The sequence below is a fragment of the Ascidiella aspersa genome, chromosome 1 (assembly GCF_963924565.1).
Source record: "Ascidiella aspersa chromosome 1, kaAscAspe10.2, whole genome shotgun sequence".
NCBI lineage: Eukaryota > Metazoa > Chordata > Ascidiacea > Phlebobranchia > Ascidiidae > Ascidiella > Ascidiella aspersa.
The window spans coordinates 7,258,593-7,280,882 of NC_139447.1; the positions used below are offsets into that span (position 1 = coordinate 7,258,593).

The 22,290-nt window shown below is 41.9% G+C and overlaps 1 protein-coding gene across 1 annotated transcript; it reads right to left on the reverse strand.

The window, feature by feature from the left end:
* Positions 1-485: 485 nt before the first annotated feature.
* LOC146166847 (uncharacterized) lies at positions 486-22,051 on the reverse strand. The gene is made up of 5 exons (XM_083380388.1): positions 18,100-22,051; positions 11,819-11,875; positions 10,764-10,840; positions 4,450-4,640; positions 486-2,662 (listed from the first exon to the last, which is right to left on the reverse strand). The coding sequence occupies exons 1-5, from the start codon at positions 18,179-18,181 to the stop codon at positions 1,135-1,137; spliced, it is 1,935 nt and encodes a 644-aa protein (XP_083236514.1). The 5' UTR covers positions 18,182-22,051; the 3' UTR covers positions 486-1,134.
* Between the last annotated feature and the right edge of the window lie 239 nt (positions 22,052-22,290).

Consider the following 22,290-nt stretch of genomic DNA (forward strand, 5'->3'; position numbering starts at 1 on the left):
GACAAAATCAGCATGAATTAAAGGGATTTAAAACGAAATAAGATACTGAGAAATTTAACATTTTGGATCCTGGAAATGATACTACAAGCGTGTTTTAAATAATTCAATGATTTTAATCTTAATTTCAATCCACAACTTTACTTAAATCACGTTGTTTACTATACTAATTTGTAAAAAATTACTACTGAAGCACTAACAATTCAGTACTTGAATACAGCTGAACTCCCAAAAAAATAAAAACTATTAGACGCGTTCCGATACCACTTGCCATTTAATATCGATTGTCAGCTTCATTCGGAACGTTTTTGACGTTTTTTTACATGATTGACAAATATTCGGTTCTAATTTTAAATGTTTTTTGTTTTTATTCTTTGATCAAGACTTAAATTAGTTTTAGCATTACCAAAGTAAGTACCGAAATCATTTTTTGCGTTACTGTTGTTTCCAACAAGAATCAATACGAAGCGATCGAACGATAAACGGGAACTTTTATTCAAGAAATCACAGCATGGCGATAGAGAGAGACAATATAATCATGATGCGCGCTGTACAATGTACATAAGCGACTGTAAACTTGCTTTAAAATACGCGAGCGAAACGGTTGGCATCACAACGTTTGTGAATAGCTTGCATTTATACGTATTTGAACCTGCGTTGGTGGAAAAAAGCAACAGCGAAAGTGCATTCGTTGGTCACATAGTGTCCGAATCGATACACTCTTACGGATTGTAAAAAGAGGAGACAGCATCAGGACATTTAACAGCAGTGGAAAGAAAATGTAGGTCGAGTATTTAGCAATTTCTACTTAGATCCTTCCAATGATTTTGAGACCCTTTCAACAAATTAGTTTAAAATTCAATAATTTTGAGCGACGACTGAACTATAGAAACGCTTATTCGACCTGAAGGACTGAACACTTTTCACACTTAGCGGAAAGAAGACTTGTCTGCTTGGGTGTTTTGTTTAATCTTGCATCTGCTTATGGGTGGCTCGTGCAAATGAATTTCGTCGGTTTACACCACTAACAGAAAAAAGTGCACGCGCGATGTGTAACAGCAATTGCACTGATCTGGTTACATCCCTTCCTGTGCTTACGACTCCAAACCTTCCACCTTATCTTCAAGAAAATAAGAACTAGAAAACGCGATCTTTGTGGCGGTAAATCTCGTTGGAGGCGTGCGACTTCTTTCTTTTCCGAATCAGGTCGCTGACCGCCTCTCGAAAGCGCCGCGACTTCTTGGCGCCCTGGACGCGCGGTGACGTAGGTGCTGATGACGTCACCGCCCAGGTGCCGTCCTGGTGTTCGCTGCCGACGGAGGAAGATAGGGAGGTGGAGGAGGCGCGAAAGGTGAGTCCGGGATCGTCGGGAGCCGCTAGGAAGTTGGTGGAGGAGGCTATCGTGCAGGTCGAGGCTAGAGAGTTCTGCGACGCGTATGGGCTCTGCACGGGACTCGAACTCGGGACCTGAGGCGGACTGGTGGAGGCGCGCGAGCCTTTAAAGAACTGCTTAAGCAGGCCACCGGTCGGGCTTCGTTTCTCGTCCATCCTGACACGAAAGCTGCGACGTCCGTCCAGTAGCGGCGACACCGGGGCATTAGCGTTGCCGAAATGCACCCAGCCGTTCTCAGGCTGCTGCGGGCGGCTTAGGGCGCCGTTTGGGAAGAAGAGGAACTTATTGGAGGATGCTAGGAGCGGAGCGGACTTGGGTGGGTATGAGATGGCCTCGCTACCACCACTGCCTCCACCATCATTGCACTCGCCGTCGGAGTGGATGGAGATTTTGAGGCATTTCTTGTTCAGCGAAGTCTTGCGTCGCGCGTCGGCGTTCATATCGGGCGGCGCACTGGCCAGCGGTGGAAGTGCTATGTCATCTTCCCCGCATAGCGACACGCTCGAAGAGCGGCTCGACTCTAGGTTGGATGAAAAAGGATCGTCCTCGGCCGTTGAGAAGTCGCTCAGATCGAAGTTCTCGTCCGTGCTCACCGACATCTGGTTTCCCTCGGAGGGCGGTCGCCGTCGGTTCGTGCCGTTCGACTTCACCTCGTCGCTGGCAAAACGCGACGCCATGGCGCTGTCGATCGTGTGGTACTTGCTGTGCTGGTAGAGGCTGTTGGAGCGGCGCATGGGCGACGAGCAGCGAGGCATAGTTGAGCACACCTCTCCGTTGCCGCCCTCAGCGTCCGGTTTTTCGCTTAAGGTTTCAAGCGACATGCACTTGGATTTTGGCCGCTGGTAAGTGTACTGGTGCAAGGCGGCGTTGGTGCGAAGTGCTGACACAGCGGACTTGCGCGATCGCCGTCTACCACCAGACTCCTGGAAGGGGTTACCGGCGTTGTTGTTCCTATCTGAAGACATGGACCAGCTGCGGAACATGGGCGAGAATCCTTCAAAGGTTATTCCCTTCTCTAGAGGGGGCTGAGTCTGCTTCTTGCAGTGGTCGCGGATCAGATTTGCCACCTGGCTGAAGCTCTTCTTGCGGCTGCCGCGTTTCGGCGCGATGCCTGGTGAAGCGGTCATGGAATGCCAGCGTACGCTGATCAGACGAAAGGCGAGCTCGAAGGCCTCTTCGACTTGCTGAAAGGACTCAGCGGCCGATGTCTCGGCGAAGTAGCAGAACTGATGCGTGCTGGCCATGTTCTCCCCGTCTGAGCGCTTCACTTCCCTGTCAATACAAGAATCTTGGGTTAGTTATCAGCGAATCGTTCGCATTAGTTAGAAACTTGTTAGGGTTTCAACTAACCCTTGAATTTTATAGGGCAGCATAATATCAAAATAATTGCCATTGGAGGTTTAGAACAGTCATTGGAGGTTTAGAAACACCGCATTGTTCTTGCAAATAAATGAAACACAGGTAATTTGTAAAGCAAATTATAACAAAAGCTCTTTTTAAACTAAAATCGCACTGTGTTTCAAGTCAAGATACGGCTCTTGAACTTTTAATTTTAGATCACCTAAATCTAATGCTCGTAGCGCATGTAACGAAATCAATCACAGCCAACATTTCGGTAAACAAGCATCAAAACTCGGTATTCACAGAGAACAAATTGCGCCTTTTAAAAATTAGGAAAAACAACTATTTAACGTTTTTCACCAAAAGTAAGTAATGTCATTTATAGAAAAGGCGTCCAGTTTAAGTAGTTCAACAAGTGTTATTTTATACTGTACATGTAAGAAAAAAAACATTGGTAGATTTCGAGGACTTTTGTATTCTGTGTTATATTTAGATGTTTTTGTTAAAATGATCAATTTAGTTTGACTGTACAAACACAAGCTGCTCAAATTCCTGTGGTTCTATTCCGAAAAATTCGTTTTATCGCCATTGGCGTTTTCCATATGATATGTGCCGTATTATATTCAAGCGAACAACACTCTTTCCGCAGACGAAAACCACAAAATACGACAGCATGCTGATTCAACAGTCACCTTAAACCCCGTGTAATTGGCTAATTCGCAAACACTGTGATTCGTCTGTCAGATATTCGTTTTAGGCGCGGTACAAAGGCTGCAGGCGGGCTACGATTCAGCATTTCAGGCACATAGAAAGGTCAGGCGAAACTTATCTCCGGGTCGTGTGTAATACCCTGGTTTGGTGGTAACTTAATTGAATGGAGAAAAGAGTGAAAAGTTATCTAGGGACATCTGGATGAAAGTTTGAAAAAGTTTACAACAGATGCGGTGTCTGTATATTAGCATTATCTTTAATAGGAGTAAAGCAACTTGCTTGTCAGTATAGAAACAAGTATTACTCTTAAAATGATGATATTTTAACCATTACTGTTGTTGCTAACCTCGTGTATTCAAAAGTAACCAATTCGCATAAACTTATTTGTGTTGATCAAAGACAAAAACTTGCTTACAACGCTATGCAATAAATTTCATAGTGATTTTTTAAGCGGCACCTTCGCCAAAAATCAACGTGGGAAATGTAAGGCTCGTTGAGGAAGTATTACTTGCGGGATCGTGTGAATTTGCGCGAAATGCGCACCTATGCTTTGTATATTGGGCAGTTGAATGTGGCAAATCGGTTTCCCTAAACTCCTCACAGGACCTGAAAGGTGCTGGAGTGACACCGGTATGAGTTTTGACAAAAGGACTATTGGTTTAACACAGTGGTTCTCATCTCGGGTGCCATTTCTAATGCCCAAGGGTGCCGAGAGATCTTTAAGATTCTTTAAAAATCTGATTTTTGTTTAACTCTTATCACTTTTTATGTAGGATTACAGTGGAACAAATACAATTATAACTTCCTACTTTGTGCAGAGTTAATGTGTGTTGTTTCAGTTCCGTTTATTGTGACAATCTAGTGATTTACCTACGGAAAAAAACTTGTAGGGGTGCCGCAATCTATTTAATATTTCTGAGGGGTGCCGCGAGCCTTAAAAGGTTGAGAACCACTGGTTCAACAGGACGTACAAGCGTGAAAGAAAGAAGAATTTTAATGTAGCTCACCTGTAGTGATCCAGATCGCACTTGTTTCCCACTAGGAGGACAGGAGCCGCGTTCTGCTCCGTTGACCGTTCGGCGCGCAGGTCATGCACGAGTGAGCACGCGTACTCGAACGATTCCCGGTTGCATACGCTGTACACCAGCATGTAGGCGTCACACTTGGCGGCGCTCTTGCGAGACGGGATCTCCCGGTTCTGAAAATAATAAAATATAAAATATAAATATATATATATATATATATACCAAATGTTTCCGTAGTGTATTTGTTAACTCGATTGCCTTACACGCGAAAGGTCTCCGGTTCGATCTAGGTCGGAAGCTTTATAATAAAAACTAAGTAGATATGGAGGAGCAATGTGGTTGAGTCGTGGGTCGCGTTTATCCAGCGTTCTATCATTTATTTTCTCTTATTATTTTACTGGTTACCGTATTGTCGAATGAAATATATGTTGTATATGAGCGGGAGGTTAAAAAGTTTGGCGGTTTCAAAAGTCAAAATATGTCACAGCTATGAAAAGGGAAGTAGTCAAACATTAAAACAGACTAAGCGCTTTGATTTTGCTTTTTTTGATTATTTTTCATATTGGACGAAGGGTTGCGTTTGTATAACGGTGTATTGCCTATAAATATCGTATAAGTTTCGGGTTGGCCTTATTTACCAAGTATTTTAAACAACACAATTAAACATATCGTAGCAGCAACTGAAATCAACAAATTCAATTAAAGCCAAAACTTGTGCTTGCACACTAAAACATAATGGTTTAAGAAATGTACTTTAAACAACGCTATTCAAACGGCGTTGTAATTTAGCAGACTGCGTTTGGGCATCGCTCACTTGTTCGCGTGCGCAGTTCACACCGCATCAAATAAAAATGCCTTAACGGCTTCAAGGGAATCGTTCGAACGGAATCACACGGTTCAATTGGGGTTTAAGTCACCTGCGAGGTGCAGAAAACACTTGTAAAACTGACAGACTGTTACGGGATCTTCGTAACAGGGACGTGTTTTTACACGATCGATTGCTAAGGGTTAGCACTTTGGACAATAGATTACCTCATGAACATTTGTAGCGATGGCGTGGGATATTTATAGCAACCAGAAACCCCACGCTAATACTGAACGCCTTACAAAAGGGTTTAAATATTAACGCCTGTTTGATCTCGGGTAAAGCACAGCTTGGGAACACATTTGCAGATGGCTTCGATAGCGTATATAAATAATGTCAATGCATGCTACCCGTTTTTGTCCTTTCATTTAAAGCAGGGGTTCCCAACCGTGGGTTTGTAATTTTTTACAAGGTTGAAAAAACTAGAGGGTCATTTATTTTTCAGAATTTTCAAAGAGGGCCGCAGTGTAAAAAAACGTTGGGAACCCCGATTTAAAGGAAGACTTTTCTGATGTGAGCGTTTGGTTTTGTTTCGACACTTTTACCACATTGAAGAAAGATGGAAAAGTGTGTGATTTATGGTGCACCCATGACCAAATGATAAATATGCGTTTATCTAAAGGGCAGTAACATAACTTGAAATGACTGGGTAAAATACACGGTCCCGGCTTGAAACAAATCAGAACCAAAAATTATTTTATGAGGTAAACTTTTTTACCTGCTATAAGAAAAATGTTTACCAAAATAAAATTTTTCTTGCGCCAATTTGACAGAGATCTTGACAGTATTTTTGCAGAAATAAAGGAGTAGTTAACCGCTCCTAATAACCGTTCTTTTTACTTCGGACAGTTACCAGCACCTTCTTTTGTACTGCGACTTAATGATATTTCTTGCCCTCGGCCAAACTACACTTTGGTAAGTTCTGTTGCTCTGCTTGTAAACGGTACATCGAGATTTTTCCTTCATATCATTTGCATTGTCGTTTTAAACCAGCTTGTAAAAACATGGTCAACGCGAAATTGCAAGCTAGGAAAAGGAAGTGAGCGTATACGACTGCTTTTAAGATGACCCGTGTCAATTGGTCGATTGACATTGCGACCAGTATCAGTATCAGCCTCAGGGGAATATAATCAACGGCGTATTTTCGCGGTATTTCGTTCAAACACCTGCTGTCACACGATCGAGGCCCTCGCCTATTCCATAACCCTTCGATACGAATGGCAAAATATTTGCCGTTTTTTGTGCGACCCGGGCTTTGTCAAAGTGCGGCCGACGCGATTCCGCCGAAGGGACGCGATTAACGACGCTGCGGAGGCTGAATTTTCGCCGAATCGATCCGCCGATTTGCCGCATTTAGATTTAACGCGAAGTCGCTTTGAAAAGTATGCCGCAAATACGACCTCGTAGGAACCTGCTTTGTTATAATACAGCGAATGCCGCTCTTTTTCCGGTAACTATCAACAGTGTTAACCTTTCACTCGTTCACAGACTAACCACGATTTCGGTTTTTCTAAAAGGAAATAGGCAAAAAGACGCGCCTATGTTGATACAAAAGGGTGCTAGAAACCTTTCGATCTGCCCGCAGCACACCTGTGGGTTCATGTCGTTTATCGACAAAGAGTCGCTGCCTTAACACAGAGATTTCTTGCTGCAAAAAGCAAATAGTCGTATGTGTGTTTCCTGGCTGTGCAATGTCAATTACCCTGGATCAAGACTTTACGGGCGCGAATGTGTTTTATTACGGTATAGAATTCTAAAAAGAAGATAGATTATGTCCATGGTATAAACTAAGCGTGACCACACTGTCGGATCCTTGATCTTTTTTGATGTGTAAGGAACGGTATATATAATCATGTAGGCACACATCGGCCCTGCCTGCATCCTACGTTTTAACAAACAAAACAAAGTTAACGCAATAAATGCCCCCGTAATTACCCAAATGGGACTGGCAAAATTTCACTTGCGAATTGTGCGTTGGAATTCCATTTCAGCTCGAACAAATCGCGTTAGGAAGCTTTTCTGCGTGCATTAGGAATCGAGCGGATTAAAGGTCTTAGAGAAACAAACTCGCTTTTCGAATTGATCGATTCGTGTTTGTTTTAAAACGATTGGAGCACACAAGGGTAAGGTTGCCATTTGCGAAGGCAATAAACAGTGCTGTAATGACTTAGTCAATGACTTGACTAAGGGCAGTCTGGTCTCTGTGTTCAAATGACTTGACGTAAGTATCTTAGCCAAAATAACTTAACTTAGTTTATATATTTTGGACGAATGACTTGACTTGGCTTTAAGTTATTTTGTCGAATAACATGGGTTAAAATATTTAGTGAAGTGTTTTCACTAAATATTTTTTAATAAATAATTTATATCTCAATTTGCTGTATATTGCGTTATCTTGGTTTTAGTTGAGTTGTTGCTCATAATGATTTAAGGTTTGTTTTTATTCCAATGACTTGAATTCAAGTTGACCTGCTTTTATTATGACTTGACTAAGACTTGATTTGGGCAACAGATGACTTGGACTGGGACTTGATTGGTTATTTGTTTTGCAAAACATTTGAATCGGATTGATTCATTTTGAAACGACAGGCATAAATTACATTAACTGGCAATAAATTTGCCGAACAACTGTACAACAATAATAATCGCGCGCTAATTGCATTTCGTGGCTCGGTGCAACGTGCAGGTGATGTTTTAACGCAATCAATCGATCGATCAAATCGGTAGATCGAACGATCAATCATTACCAGTCCAATCGACAAATTCCAGCCGCAATAGTCGAAGCTATTATACGAGCGCTCCAATGCTTGATCGATTGAGCTATTTGACTTCTGCCAGTGATCGTATACCCAAAGGGAACGCAAGGAATGTTCATACCCCTTTTATATTGATTGCAATAGTATGACGAGTTTAGTAGAGTTTGGGGCCTAAAATTCAGTTTAGAAACGAGCTACTGTGTTCGCATTGTAGCAACAAATAAACAGTTATATTATAACAGTGAAACGTTAAACTGTTACAATTGGTATACTCGGCCAAGTATAAGCAATAACTCAAAAAATAAAAAGTAAATTGTTTTTCTGAGCAAAATTTAAGAAAAATAACTCAATTTTATAAAAAAAAGCCTAATGAACATATCTTATCTCAAGCTAAGTCATTTGTTCAATAGACTTAAGATCATTTAAAAAACAGTGACTTAAGTGTCTTGGGTCAAGTGATTTTTTGGAAGTCATTACAACACCGCTAAAAGGGGTCGGAGGTCGCACGCTGTATAAATAAAAATGTCTGATAATAATGGATCGCAACAAACAACGATGCCAAGTACGATAGTATCGGTAGCCTTCCGATACTGGGGTGGTATCGGTACCGATCCGATACCAAATGGATTTATAAATTTTGTAAATGTCTGTTATTTACTTAGTGTTTTTTTACTTGAAAATTTGCTCAGATTCAGAAGTTAATCTTTAAAAAAATGTAACTACATTCAAATCTATAGTTACGTTTCGTAGCGCAAAAGCAAATTAGTTTCACAGTCGTAAAAACACTACGCTTGAAACGAATTTCATTAATATTGTTCATTTATTCATAAATGTGACGTCGTGTGATATCGGATCGTACATCACTATACCTCCTACTCAAAATTGAGGGTATCAGATTTGGAGTAAAATGCGACGTAAATAGGACATTCCTAATAAAAGCCCAGTCCACTGTCGAGGTATAACGCACCACATGGATCCCTAGCATTTACAAGGCGGTACCTTGGCAGGCGTCTATTTGATTTACGTGGGACCCTTCTCGCGCTAATGCTTCTGTACAGGCGATTGTCAATCGGCGTTGAGGATTTGCCGCGACCAGCACGCGTACGACCCCTGTGATGTCTTTGCCCGATGACGGTTTGATGGTGTCGGACACCTTAACCAGGGTTACGCTAAGCCATTTTTGGAGGTTTGGGGCCGCTTTTCAACTATTTGCAATCCAAATATTGAAAGATACTTGGAAAGGCTGTAGGACGAACAAATAAACTATACGTGTTTGGCACAATTTAGTACGCTTAAAAATGATTTTCTCTTTGTAATACACATGTTGAGCAAAGAGGCGTTATTTAATCGATTCTTGTGCTGTATCGACCCACAACTAATATATACTAAGGTGCAAAATATTATTTTTTTTTTATGCGCCAAAGTTTGCCAAACAACAAAACTATGTAATATTGAACTTTTCTAAATTACTTCCTATTTGAATCAAAAATATTTAAACGTGTTAATTTGAAAAAGTGGCGTAGTGGACACTGGCGAATTTAGGACAATTGCGTTAAAGGCACCCAACATTCGTTCAAAAATGAAGTCACAAAATTATGTGATAAAATCTCGCCATAAATCAGAGTGTCTCGCTTTTGAAATCTTACTCCTATCTCAGAGAGAAAAAACAGTTTGTTCGACAGTTTTTTTTATAATTATTACTACCAAATCCCATGATGTCAGAGGAGAAGAAATGTTAAGCAATCTGCTAATTCTTTTGCCAAATTCCACCAACAACTTTTATACAGACCAAAGGTCGTGGCCTATCGAGGTAAATAACGGACAATAAATCTTTACTTTTCTACCGACCCGATCAATCGGCTAATTTTTCTCCCGTAAACCGCCTTTGAATATTATAATCGTGGGGCAATGTTCGAACGGGAAAGTCGCGAGCGTCGCAGCGTTTTCCAATGTGATTAAGGACAAAGGCAAATACAAAGATGCGCCTGCAAAGTAAAAGCAAACAGGACATCAAAGACTTGTTGACGCGTGTTGTTGGCCTGACATCGGAACTGTTCCGATCCTATTTGCCAGATAAACACTTTCGCGCAGATTATTTGTGTCCAGCCAAGCAAACAGACGGAATTGAATGTCTCCTTTGGCGAGCGTAAATTCTAAAGCAAATAAACGCTGATATATTGTTTTCCAAATTTCGCCTTAAGCGCACGTTGGCAAGCTGTTTTGTATTGATTGCACAAGCTGGACTTTAAAGCATTGGAGAAATGCTCTTTGCTAAGAAAAAATGTTGTGTAGGTAAAGAACACAAGAAAACATTGCAAGGGGCTTTGCAATGTATTCTATTGCAACACAGATATAAATAGCTTGATGTCGGTCTGTTGTCCCGCAGACAATAAGCTAAGATACGTCTTTCCATGTGTACAGCCAACACAAGTGGCGGAAAATCGCAAAATCCATGACTCACGCCCATTTCCAGTAGAATTACGACGCCTCGACGGGTTTGCGAGCGTCTGCCACTGAAACACTAAAATTGCCCGCAAAAGAACTAAAAAAAACGAGACCAATTTCAGCGTCGGGCCCATTTCGTGTAATGGTTACGGATCAAGACGCCGTAAAACTGACACACGGCGAAGCAGCATGGACGACTGTGTGAAATGTCGAGTGCTCTGTTCTCTTACCTTAGAAGAGGTGGCGTCGCATATCTCCGCCGTTATGTGGTTGCCGGCAAGCGTGATGTCATGTTGATAGGTTATTTCTGTAAAAAATTGTAAGGTCGTTAAATCTGACAATTTTCGTAACATTATATTCCGTATAGCCTAAACAAAACTTGTTTAAACTCGTATATGTTTAAGAACTATAATTAATATGTTTCGTATCAAACACTTCAGCTAAAAAAATAATTTGGGAAACGATTGTTAAAGTGTTAAAAAGGCTGCTCACATGACCATTTTACAAGGTTGTGATTTCTTACTACAAGTACAAAGAATACAGTTACTGTGTTATTGTGAGCGTTGATAACATGGAACACAAACTGACTCCAATTTCGGTTACCCAATTCAAATAAAAAATGGTATGGCTAGAAAGTTGTTTAAGAATATTACGTAACCCATTAGAGTTGCTCTGGCGCTGTCTAACCAATTTCTCATTTATTGTCTAAACCCGTCGATCATTTGCGGTATTCTCGCGGTAATTCATGCGTTAATTCACGAGTTTCGGAATTTGCAATACTTTGGATAGGCGCATTTCCTTCTGATAAGTAATGTTTTCTCTATTTCGGCCAGTGACGAAAGACCCAGAGGAAGTCAACAGGAATGCAATGCAGCAAGTAACTTAAGTGCCACACACAGAGTGGGCACTGTTCAACACTGCTCTGCTAGTGATAAATTACTAGCCTGTGTATGCTGGTTACACTCAACTTATTGCGTGTCGGCGCTCAAAAACACCGAAATAACTCTCCAGGGTTATTTTAGGGTTGACCTTGACCGCTGCATGCAATCTATTTTAAGTTAGACTGTAAACCAATTTGTTACCCGGCGATAGGAAAAATCTCTAACAAAACAACCAGCATTGCGAAGCTGATAACAGCGCGGGCTTAATGGCGGATTCTACAAGTAAACAGACAGTGTCGGATTTGATTTACTCCTGGTTCGAAGTGGACCAGCTGCACAGGATTCCGGCGCAACTGCATAGGTTAAAACAAACTCTCGGCGTTTTGAGATAAGAAATGACTTACCGGTGCCCGAAACGTACTCGCCGATGTATCGCTTCGTCAAGTAGCGGACCACCAGGGCTGCAAAACAAAAACGAAAAAATAGTTAAGGCTTAATAGAACCGATAGATGGGGATTTATCACCCAAGGCTAAGATACGCGAATAGGTTGGGTGGGCCTGTTAATAAAAAAAAATCACAAACTAAAGCATGTTTAATCGAGTTTGTGTGTTTTTGTTTTGGAGCAGTGATTCTTGTCGGTTTTTGCGTTTCGTGCCCCCTAACAGTCCTCGCTAGAATGACAAAAAGTCAACAATGTGTAAATAAAGTGAATCTTGTGGGGAATGATTTTATAGAGTCCGAACTTCAATATTTATATAGCACACAATATGTCCAAACCAGGGGTTATTTTACTGCAGACCCCTAAAAAATATTTTTGCTTTGCATGGACAAGTATTTTCAAGGAATTTTAGAGATGACGTCATAAATTGTTGTCGCAATACAAAAAGACACATACCACTAAGGGTCCATGGACCCGGTTTAAAAAACCCTGATCTAAACACTAACATCACGACTTCTGCGATATACACTATAACCACAGAGTTTACGCGCTTGTGCTATTTATAGAAGTATGACCAGTTTGAAATTCCCAGGTGTCAGTTTATACTCTTAATTAACCCCCAGATATCCGGTGCCTGTGGGAATTACTACCCTAATTTAGCGAGGATTACAACCCCACTATTGAGGCAAATGGAAATCAATAAAATTACCAGGAAAATAATTGAGTTGCGGAAACAGGAAAAGTCGGCACAAGGCTGGCCGACAAAGACAGCAGGAAACGATAACATTCTTAAAAACAACGATTTACAATTCTAAACGGATAAACAGTGCCTAACACAAGCGCACAGCGAATCGCGGCAACCTGTATGCATAAATCAGAACGCTCTATTTCGACAAGCAAGGGTATCCGAGGTCGTCGGGTTTATTGAGAGCAGAAATAAACAGCGGTGCGATGTATTTCGATCCGTTGTGTTGCGCCGCCGCAAAAGAAAGTAAACAGACTCTAGGCGTTCGGGCAAAGGCAGACGTTTCTGCATCGCGCGTCGTATATATCCGACGATTTTACGAGGGTTCAGGCGACAGGTTTGCGACCGCGCGACGCTTTTATGGACGCAATTTGCCGGGTTCGAAAGCAAAGCGCGGTCGCCAACCGGAAAACCGGTTCGAGCCGAGCCGTCTCTAAAATCAACCGCTCGCCCGCCTAGACTCAATACTGAAGCGTGACTGTTTTACGTTAAAGTGGGAAAAGTTGTAAAACTAAACGAACAGTGCCGAAAATAAATTCTATCCAAAAACTCGGAAAGACAGGAAAAACAGATGCTGTTGAGTAAACGTACGAATAGCGTAAGATATGACTTTTTACTGCTAGGCCTTCTAAATAAAAAAACGTCCTGCTAAAACCTCGTGATTTAGCGACTCAATCTGTGCGCTTCCATAAGAAAATCTGTTTTTCTGACTACTGGGTTCAATTTCCAGATATCGGAACCAGACAAACGCGATTTCGAAGATTATTTCCGCAAGAAACTGCAATAAAATCGCGGACAGAGCTTTTGCTGTGACAGACAATGACGGGCCTCCTATTGGATTCAAATACAGGAGTAAAAGTCTTTATTTTGTTTTGCGCAGGCCGTTCGCTGTATATTGACCACGTATGGAACCACTGCCCAGAAACACAAAAAGCACACGCACCGTACCTCCTTAAATCTATAATTGCGAGCGTTTCGCTTACAATAATTGCGTTTCTTTACGATAATTGCATTGCTATATTTGACCCGGCAATTTTGGCTGGCTTCGTCGTAACCGCGCAGATGCCAAATCAAGACAAAGATGGCTGTGCTGTTCCACCAGCGAACTTACAATTCGGTGCAATTTACACGGTGGAGACCGCACACCTAAGGACTGCGTATAGTTCGCTGGGCTTAATTATATCCATAAATATCACGTATACGTATAATATTGACTTGGGTTTTTTAGGGAACGGTCGGCGGGCGGCATTTTCCTCTCTATATACGAAGAATAATGTTGGAAACTATGCGTTTTAGACGTAAAAGCATGGCCTGTTATCCGTCATAGGGTGATTTAAAAAAACTTAATAAATGGTGGTTCAAATAACCCGAGCAATTTGGTAAAATAAGGTCAAACGAACAAAAGTTTCACACTGCACGAATTGTTACCAAACAGCGACATACAGTAACATAGTTCGTAGAAGTTACAGGTGAAAAATGTTGCATATGACTGTTAACGTGATCTAACACCTGATATCACTGTGTGTTGCACCGGCATCAATTTCACCCTCGTAATATGTGGATACCGATACCGTAACGCGTTATCAGTTGAAAAGTATACGGTACGTGCCCATAGCATCGCCTTGACCTTTGGGCAGTGTTAAGTTCAATGCCGTGTGCATAACGTGCTATAAGCGCCGCAGCGCAGAAAAATAAAGAGCACATACAAAGTCAATTGCTCATGTTTGCTTTCCATCCGAATTCTCTAGTAAGCATCTTATATTTGCGCACCGACCGTAATAAAGGCTAAAACATAACTGAGCAGGCAAGTTCAGCCGCGGTCACGAAGTAACATAACTTATTTTTGCCAAATTAACCGAATGCCAGACGTTGCTGTAACGCTTTTTCCCTGGGACCGGAAATTTTCCGAGTTTTTGACGTCACGGGGGTTTGGGGGGGGGGGCAGAAAGTTTTGTCACGGCCGAATCACTCTGTTGTTCTTTTACGCTCGCGATTTTCGACTTCCCCTCCCCTCCACGAGATCGCAAAAACACGCGAAATCTGGCGACAACAAGTCCCAATGAAAATAGGTGTACTGCACGGCTTTGCAGACGGATGTCGCTTCGACAACTATAATTAAAGCCTGGCGGTTGTCTCGCTAAGTTCGCCTTATCCCCCTGTTGACTTTCCAATCGTTACAGTATTGGTTTGATAATTTCGCCAGCTGACATTGGCACGCTTGCTACGAGTGCCTATAGTGCCTATAGACCACGATAGGCGCCTGGAAAACCGCGATAAGTGGTTTACTGACGACGCTAGGACGGATGCTAAAATTCGAGCGATCGCTGGGATGCAAAAATTCCTTAAGTTTAGAAAACAGGTGGTTTGTTGTGAAATGCAGCAAATCAAAACACTTTATTTTCGCTTGCAATTTGTCATTTCTGTTTTAAGGATGGATATTCCAGTATAGTGGGAACTGCGAAAAACGTATTTTTGGTACGCAGAGTCTATTTATGGGGGCTTTGTACCATCATTACTTGTCAATAAATGTTTTCCATTTAGGCGACAGTTTCGAACTAAAGGCTAGTAGACCCACAGTTTGCTCCACTTTTATCGTTACACGGGTCAAGTTTCTGTTCGTAATAAACTACTCCCCAACGGTATAATTAATAATTCTTAAAAAAAACTCAGGCCAATTCACTTATTTAGGTGGACATAGTGATCTTACAATTTTGGTTTATATCATTGTCAGTTATTTTAAGGTCACATTTTCAGCGCATAAGAGTGAGCGTGGATTCCCTTTAAAAAGTGATTAAATAACTTTACCAAGTGAAGTGCAGGTCATACTGTTCCCGTAAGGCATACAGGCATAGAGGCCCGTAAGGCATAATACTGCTAGCCGGAAAATATCGAGACATAGAACTCTAATCTACCGGACTAATTATTAGGTATAGTAATTATCGGTGTAGATTTGCTTGTTCGGCACATTCTTTTTTCGCCTTTTCTAAGTGCACAATTTTAAACGCAATAACTAATTTCACCAACTTATAATTACAAAATCAACAAAAAACATGAGGAGATGAGAATTGTGATATCTTGGTCTCAAACATTTTTACTGAAGACTGTAGTTAAGTTTTAAACGCTCTTGTTCACATGAAATCACGCAAAATCATGAAAAGATGCAAAAACCAGTCCGCATAGAAATACGATTTTAAATTAGGCAAGGCAGTAAAAGTTCAATGCTAAAATAACAAAATGCTGATATAAGAACAATTTTATAGGAACAAAAATATCGGTGAAAGGCGAAACGTCGGCGAAAAACAATTTACATTTTGCTGCGCGAGAATTCGCGTGTCACTTTGCGCGTGTGTGGCTTCACTCACGTCTGTCAAAGCTCGCCTTTCGCCTCGGCACCAGTCTATTGCGCCCAACCCGTGCCCGACGACTGGGCACATATTTGCGCACGTGAGATCGAGTCCCAAGGCCCCCCATCGCACCCATAGGCCAGCGGCCTTGGCGCGACGCCAAAACGCGCTCGCCCAGAATCGCGCCCAGAGCTGTCAGAAGTCGGGCAGTTGACGCGCTGCGAAGATTCGCGCGGCTTAAAAGTATCCTTTATCTGACTGGTCATCGGCCCCCGCTATCTCTAGTGCCTTGACGTCACAGCTCAATCGAATCGCTTTCGAGGGACGCCAGGCCCAACGCCGGTTACCCACTCGCGTTTTTTTCTTCTAGTGACTGCATGTAACAAAACGCGCATTAAGGTTACCGAGTCACGGACTTAGCTGTTGCAAAGCGAAAGCCGGCGGTTACTGCGCTGTGCAAACAAAATGCAATCGATAGCGCCGCGGCTTTTCTGCTCGTTACAGATCAGCTACTAGGGCTTGGTTTAACGCCGCTAGCGTGCTTTAACGTTTACCGGGGCACGCGAACTTTTCTCGCACCGTTTTTGGCCTCTCTTGTATTGTTACGGGCTAGGGATATTTGCTAACGTTTTGTGAGATATTATTAAAAGTGAAACGCTATATGCCGCTACATTCAAGGCTGTGATTTTTTGCTTTAAAATACAACTGGAATCTTCATCTGCAATTTAAATTTTAGAAGATCGTATTTTTCATAATTTTATTACCACACTTAATTAAGGTGGATTTTTGTGAATAAATTGTATAAAGCGAAACAGAACACTACAAAAATGTATCACGGCTATGATCCAAATTAATATCAGTTTACCCTTACCATTTTAACTATAGGCCTATACAAAAGTTAGATAACCGAGCGACGTTGAATACAGCATGTCCATTTAAAAGTGTTAAACTGACCCAGGTGAATGCAAAAAAGGTGAGCAACCCACTAATACTGCAAGCGAAATTCGACCGTTTAACATCGTTATCCCGCAAAGCCCTTCATAAACATCGGGGCGTAATCTGCTCGGCCGGTCGTCGAAATGGCGTGAGACCATTCAATTCGTGCAAGCGGTTTTCAGACGTGCTTGACACAGTGTGTGTACGAGATACGTTATCGCCAAAAGAACAGGCCAAATCCCGGTGTTGTATCACGCCAATCCACCGGCTTTAGACTTTTATTGACTAGCACCGGGCCCTATCCCTTTCCCCGCCTAATCCCAACGGCAAATAACGAACTTGTGCACGTATACATACAGCGAGGTTTCGAAGGGGGGAAAACGATCTGAAATCCCTAGGATTCGGTCGCTATCGCCTCGTTAATCCGGATACCAGCTCCAGCGGCCTGGCGCTGATTTGCGGTGATACAGCAACTTTCCTGGGCTTACGCGGGTTTGATTGACAGGCGAGTCGATAAAAGACGAACGGGCGATGGCCCCTTGGCGGTCCGGACGCGATATTGCATCTCGCCTGCTATGGAGCCTCTTTATTCCCGGTTAAGCCGTTCGATGGCAATCAGCGACTGCGCCTTAAACAAGAGCCCGACGTTTGACAGGTCGCATGCGGGTGTGCACACGCCCTTGTCACGCAAAGTTAAGCAATGATCATTTAGCAAGGCAGTGTAGGGTTTTCTAGGTTGAATAGGCAGCCTAATATACAGGAGTACACAAATGTGGGGCGCCCTTGGATTTGTTTAGTTTCAACATAGCTGCGGATTTAACTTGACACGTTGAAAATTCTGGCATAAATCACTTGGGATCGTGGCAATGTTTCCGCGATGAAAATTGTATCTAATAAAAGGATTGACTTTGAATAACTATCCATATTGATCGAAGCTTTTTGGCGAACATCCCACATCCTATCTCCAGCTACAGAAGGTTGTTTCCATAAGAAAAACACTGTGTCCATATTTTAACATATAACGATCTTGGCATTAAAAAAGGGCGAGGGGCTTTCTAAGCGCTTTAAAAAACCTATCGAATGTTACACGCTACATGTAGAAAAGTAAAATAGTAAAAAAACAGCATAACGCAGAAAACTAGTCAAGGGCAATATAAGCACTTCGTGACAATTACATAGTCGTCAACTAATTAGTGTATAGACACATCTAGGAGACTCACCTGATTTCCCGACCCCCTTGTCTCCGAGAACGAGGATCCGTATGGCGGGGTTCGAGTTGCTCCGTACATTTCCTCTCCGCATCTTCGCCGTCGGTGGCAAGACACTGGCGGGACACACTTAAGATCGCACTTTCATTGAGCGGTTTATAAAGCCTATACGACGTCTGGCAGAAAATGTCAAGTTGATTAGGTTTTCAGGTAAGTAAACAGAAAGTCTTGAGTAATAGTTTTTTTCTGTCGAAGGAATGCTCTATATAGCTTCGAGGTATTACTTAGAAGTGTCTGATAAACGGGCCGAAGCCCTTCGTTGAAACTTTGTTGCTGATTTGTATACGCGATAGCGACTGTATCTGAGCATCGCTGGAGCGAATTAACGAACTGCAATTTAAAACAGTCTTGAGAGCATTTTTTACATAGTTGGAATTGATGAATAATGGTAGTAATCATTTTTTTAAACAAACTAAAAACGTTATTTTTTTAAAAACCTGAAAGAAATTTAAAAACAACTACAAACAAAGAGTGTTTAAAGATTCCCTCTTTGCAACACTACTCTCAAAGAAATAAAGGGGACAAAAACTAAGCGTCCATTTTTTTGCAATTCTATTTCGTTTTCTGTCTGTGACATAGCTGTAAAAACACGGGTTCGTCATCCTAGGAGCGTGCCTCTATAATGTCACGTGCGGCCTCCGAACAAATCATTCACAAACACGCTAAACACACAACATTTTCGCGTCCTGCGTCTGTCGAAATTCACGCCCAATCCCCTGTACGGTGTGCGGTCCCTTAATTGGATTTTAACTACGCTTTCACCTCCAGGTGTAGGATAGGCAAGCCGAGATATCAGTTAGACGCCTGTGCCTCTCCGAATACGGTAAAAAGCTTTAGGAAGTGGGCTCTCGAAAGGAACAGGTCTGCAATTAGGCTACTTGCGCTTCGGGGCGAAATTAAATCTTGACTGGCAAATGGCTGACCACTGCTGATTTAGCTAACAGACCCGTCGCAAAACGCGCTCGTAAACAGAAAGAATATTTTCGAGTAAATAAAGTCTAGAGCTGGATGCCGGCGACACGAGGACAAACAAGAGCCCCAAACAACAGACGTGGGCAAAACCAATACTTTGCCTTCCAACCCACACAATTTCTAAAAGTGCCTGCCTCAGGTCAAACATTACAGTGTTGGATACACTATGCATCTGTAATATCGCTTTATAATGAATTGCAAAGCTAAAAAAGTCGGTTAGATCGACATCATCTAGATTATAAGGTTTCAAGTAATTCAAGTATCACTTAAAGAAGGTTGGACGCAATTGTTATCATTCCGAGTTTCTATAGTTCTAGCATTATTAGCACCTTCAGGTGTTGATCAGGTACCGCGTTGTTGATTAGTGTTCTCGCGTTAAATTTGTTTTGTTTTTAAAACATGCTGTTACAAATAATGCCTGTAAGGATTTCACCGAATTCAGTTAACATAAACATATTACGTTCTACTTTTACTGCGTCGCCACTCCTTAACCGTTCAACTGTGTGATTGTATCTCCGAAACGTGCTGTTAAGTTGGGGGAGCTAGACATTTCGTTATCTTGGCTGTGATTAAAACTCAATTATCGTCCATACAGATCAATCGCAGTTTGCCTTGAATGCAGAATAAAGTCTCACATAAGCAGTCCACAACATCGAGTTTCTCAATAGGTTCACCTCAAAGCTCAAAGTCTCTTTCCTTCACTGATTCGCTGCCATTTACATACACAGCTCCGTTAGAACGCAACGCGATCTTCAGGTAAATATCACAATTGCATCTGTGATTGAAATTGATAACATAACCAGCACCCCACGGATAAACCACTATAAACCTAACAACTTATCTTAAAAATACCGATATGTCAGTTGAGAAGACTTTGTGAAAAGATTGCCTGAGGTTTAACACCATATGAGCTAACCAAAAAAACTGAAAATCTCACAGTGTAAGAATTGACAGGCATACTTTGTTATAAATATTGCTCACCCAACATTAACCTCAGATTTAGTGAATTTGCAGCTGATGAACGCAGTCGCCTCTCAATAATAATAATAAGCAAGCGGCTTGCAAAACGCGCAGTTAAACCTCCTAGAATCGAAACTGACGGCGTGCAACAGTGGCGGGCGTCGAATCGGGCAGCAAGGGGCCTGGAAGGCATTTGAATGCGTTGAACTTAATTAGAGCGTCGCCGCGGGGTCTTTTCAGGCGCGTCTAATCAATGGCGCTGGAAAGCGCGAGCAATCGACAGCAAAAGCAGCAGCAGCGTTCTCTTGTTACCCTTTGGAGCGCGAGATCGACACACAATTGGATTTTTCGCCACCGTAAGCCCCGCGTAATTATACCGCCCAAAAGGCGGCTTTCAATTTGCCCGCGAATCGCGACCGCCGGGCTTTTCCCACGTTACTAAGAAAAAAGATTGCCAAGTTCGGAGCGTTAAGTCCGAATAGCTAAACTTGGTTGGAAAGCGTAAAGTTTTCCCAGCTCTTAAGGATCTACAAGAAAGAAACATTCTGTTTTTACCTGTTATCCAAAATAATGATTCAGGGTATTAAAATCCACTGTTATTTCAGTTTAACTCTAAAAGAGCTACGAAATTAACCCAAATCACACTACACTATTATATTATAACACTGAGGTTAAACTGTTTATTTTCTGCTGTGTAAAGAGAAACATATATAAAGAGACCACTGAGAAAGTTTGGAAGACTGTTTCGATATCTTGCAAAACCTTTAACATTACTATTACCTTTACCACTTGCAATTCTGCCCTTGGATATTCAAAGTTTTCAAAAAATTAAAAAAAAATGGTCGCATGTAAACTACGCCGACGGTTTGCGAACGTATCGATTACGTGCAAGTCTAAAAACGAAACACGTGTCGGAGAGTCGAAAGACGCGATGTAGCAACTGCACTACACATTACCACCACGCCAGAACCACGCCCGGCCTGCAAACCCGCCTGACTTCCATTGATCGGACGTCCCACGAGTCAACTTATACCACAACAGCGGCGCAATAAGCTGGAAGGCGATATGATTGATAACCGGCCAAGTCGGACGGACGACTTTTTACAATATGGTAACGCTTTGCTGCTAAATCCCCAGCCCTAAACCACCCTTCATGATTAGTTATGTCCGATAATATCGGATCACGGCCGATATTCGATACCATGGATTAGTATCGGTACTCGTCCGATACTTGAGTGCCGATCCGACACAGTGATTCGAACTTTAAAGATAAATTAGTCTTAAAATAATAAGCAACAACTGGATGTAATCAAACCTTTCTCAACGCTGCAGCAGATTTTATTCTAATAACCGAGAAAAATACCTCAAACGTTTTATTTTGATCTCTATTGCTTATTCTGGACATGGTAATGACGTCATGTGGTATCGGATCGCGATAGGTTTTGTATAAAATATCGGGTATCGGTATGAGAATAAAACAGTATCGGACATCCCTAGTCATGATTGGTATTAGTTTTGCCTGTCGTATATGTGTAGACTGACTTGCTATTTATAAATTCGCGTGCTGCCATTTGAGGACTAGAACGAATAGCTAAAAACACAACACACACTACACACACTAGCAAAACAAAAGAGTGGTTGGCTAAAACAGAATTTCTGCTGAAAGGGCTTACCTCATTTTGGTCGGTTATACGTCATGGTATTACTGATAAATTTTTTTGTCTCGCTTGGTGGATTCTATTTCCACCGTAACTCTACAAAGTTTCCGTTCAATCGCAAGCGCCGTATTTTTTCAACAAAACCAGCAACTCGATGAGATTAGCTGACGACAGTTCTTGTGTTTGCTTATCTATTTGTCTACTTTGATATCCTTTTGCATTAGCACAATTATTTACTATTGCGCTAACTTACCTAATGTTGCGCTATATTGTACAGAAACACATCTTTGTACCCTTGCCACGTGTTAAACAATCAGCCTTAAAACGTACGATTACGCCCGGTAATGGTAATATTTCTCAGGCGCAATAATAATGGCGTTTCATGTATTTAATGGAAGACAACGTTAAAGGCCCGCCCATAAGCCACTGATTTCCGCTTGCATTTGCGCAATCGATTTCTGGATTTTCTTTTCAAGTTTGCAATTAAACGCAAGTTGGCAAAAGCCTCTATACGCACGCAAGACGCAAGTGCTTAAAAACCGTAGCCCATACT

Bases quoted from the DNA above. Each gene is read 5' to 3' on its own strand.
- LOC146166847 (XM_083380388.1), bottom strand. From the start codon at position 18,181: ATGCGGAGAGGAAATGTACGGAGCAACTCGAACCCCGCCATACGGATC. The intron at 4,641-10,763 runs GTAAGAGAACAG...TATTATTTTCAG, and splicing joins GCGACGCCACCTCTTCTAAG to AACCGGGAGATCCCGTCTCG. The intron at 2,663-4,449 runs GTGAGCTACATT...TTGTATTGACAG, and splicing joins TGCGATCTGGATCACTACAG to GGAAGTGAAGCGCTCAGACG.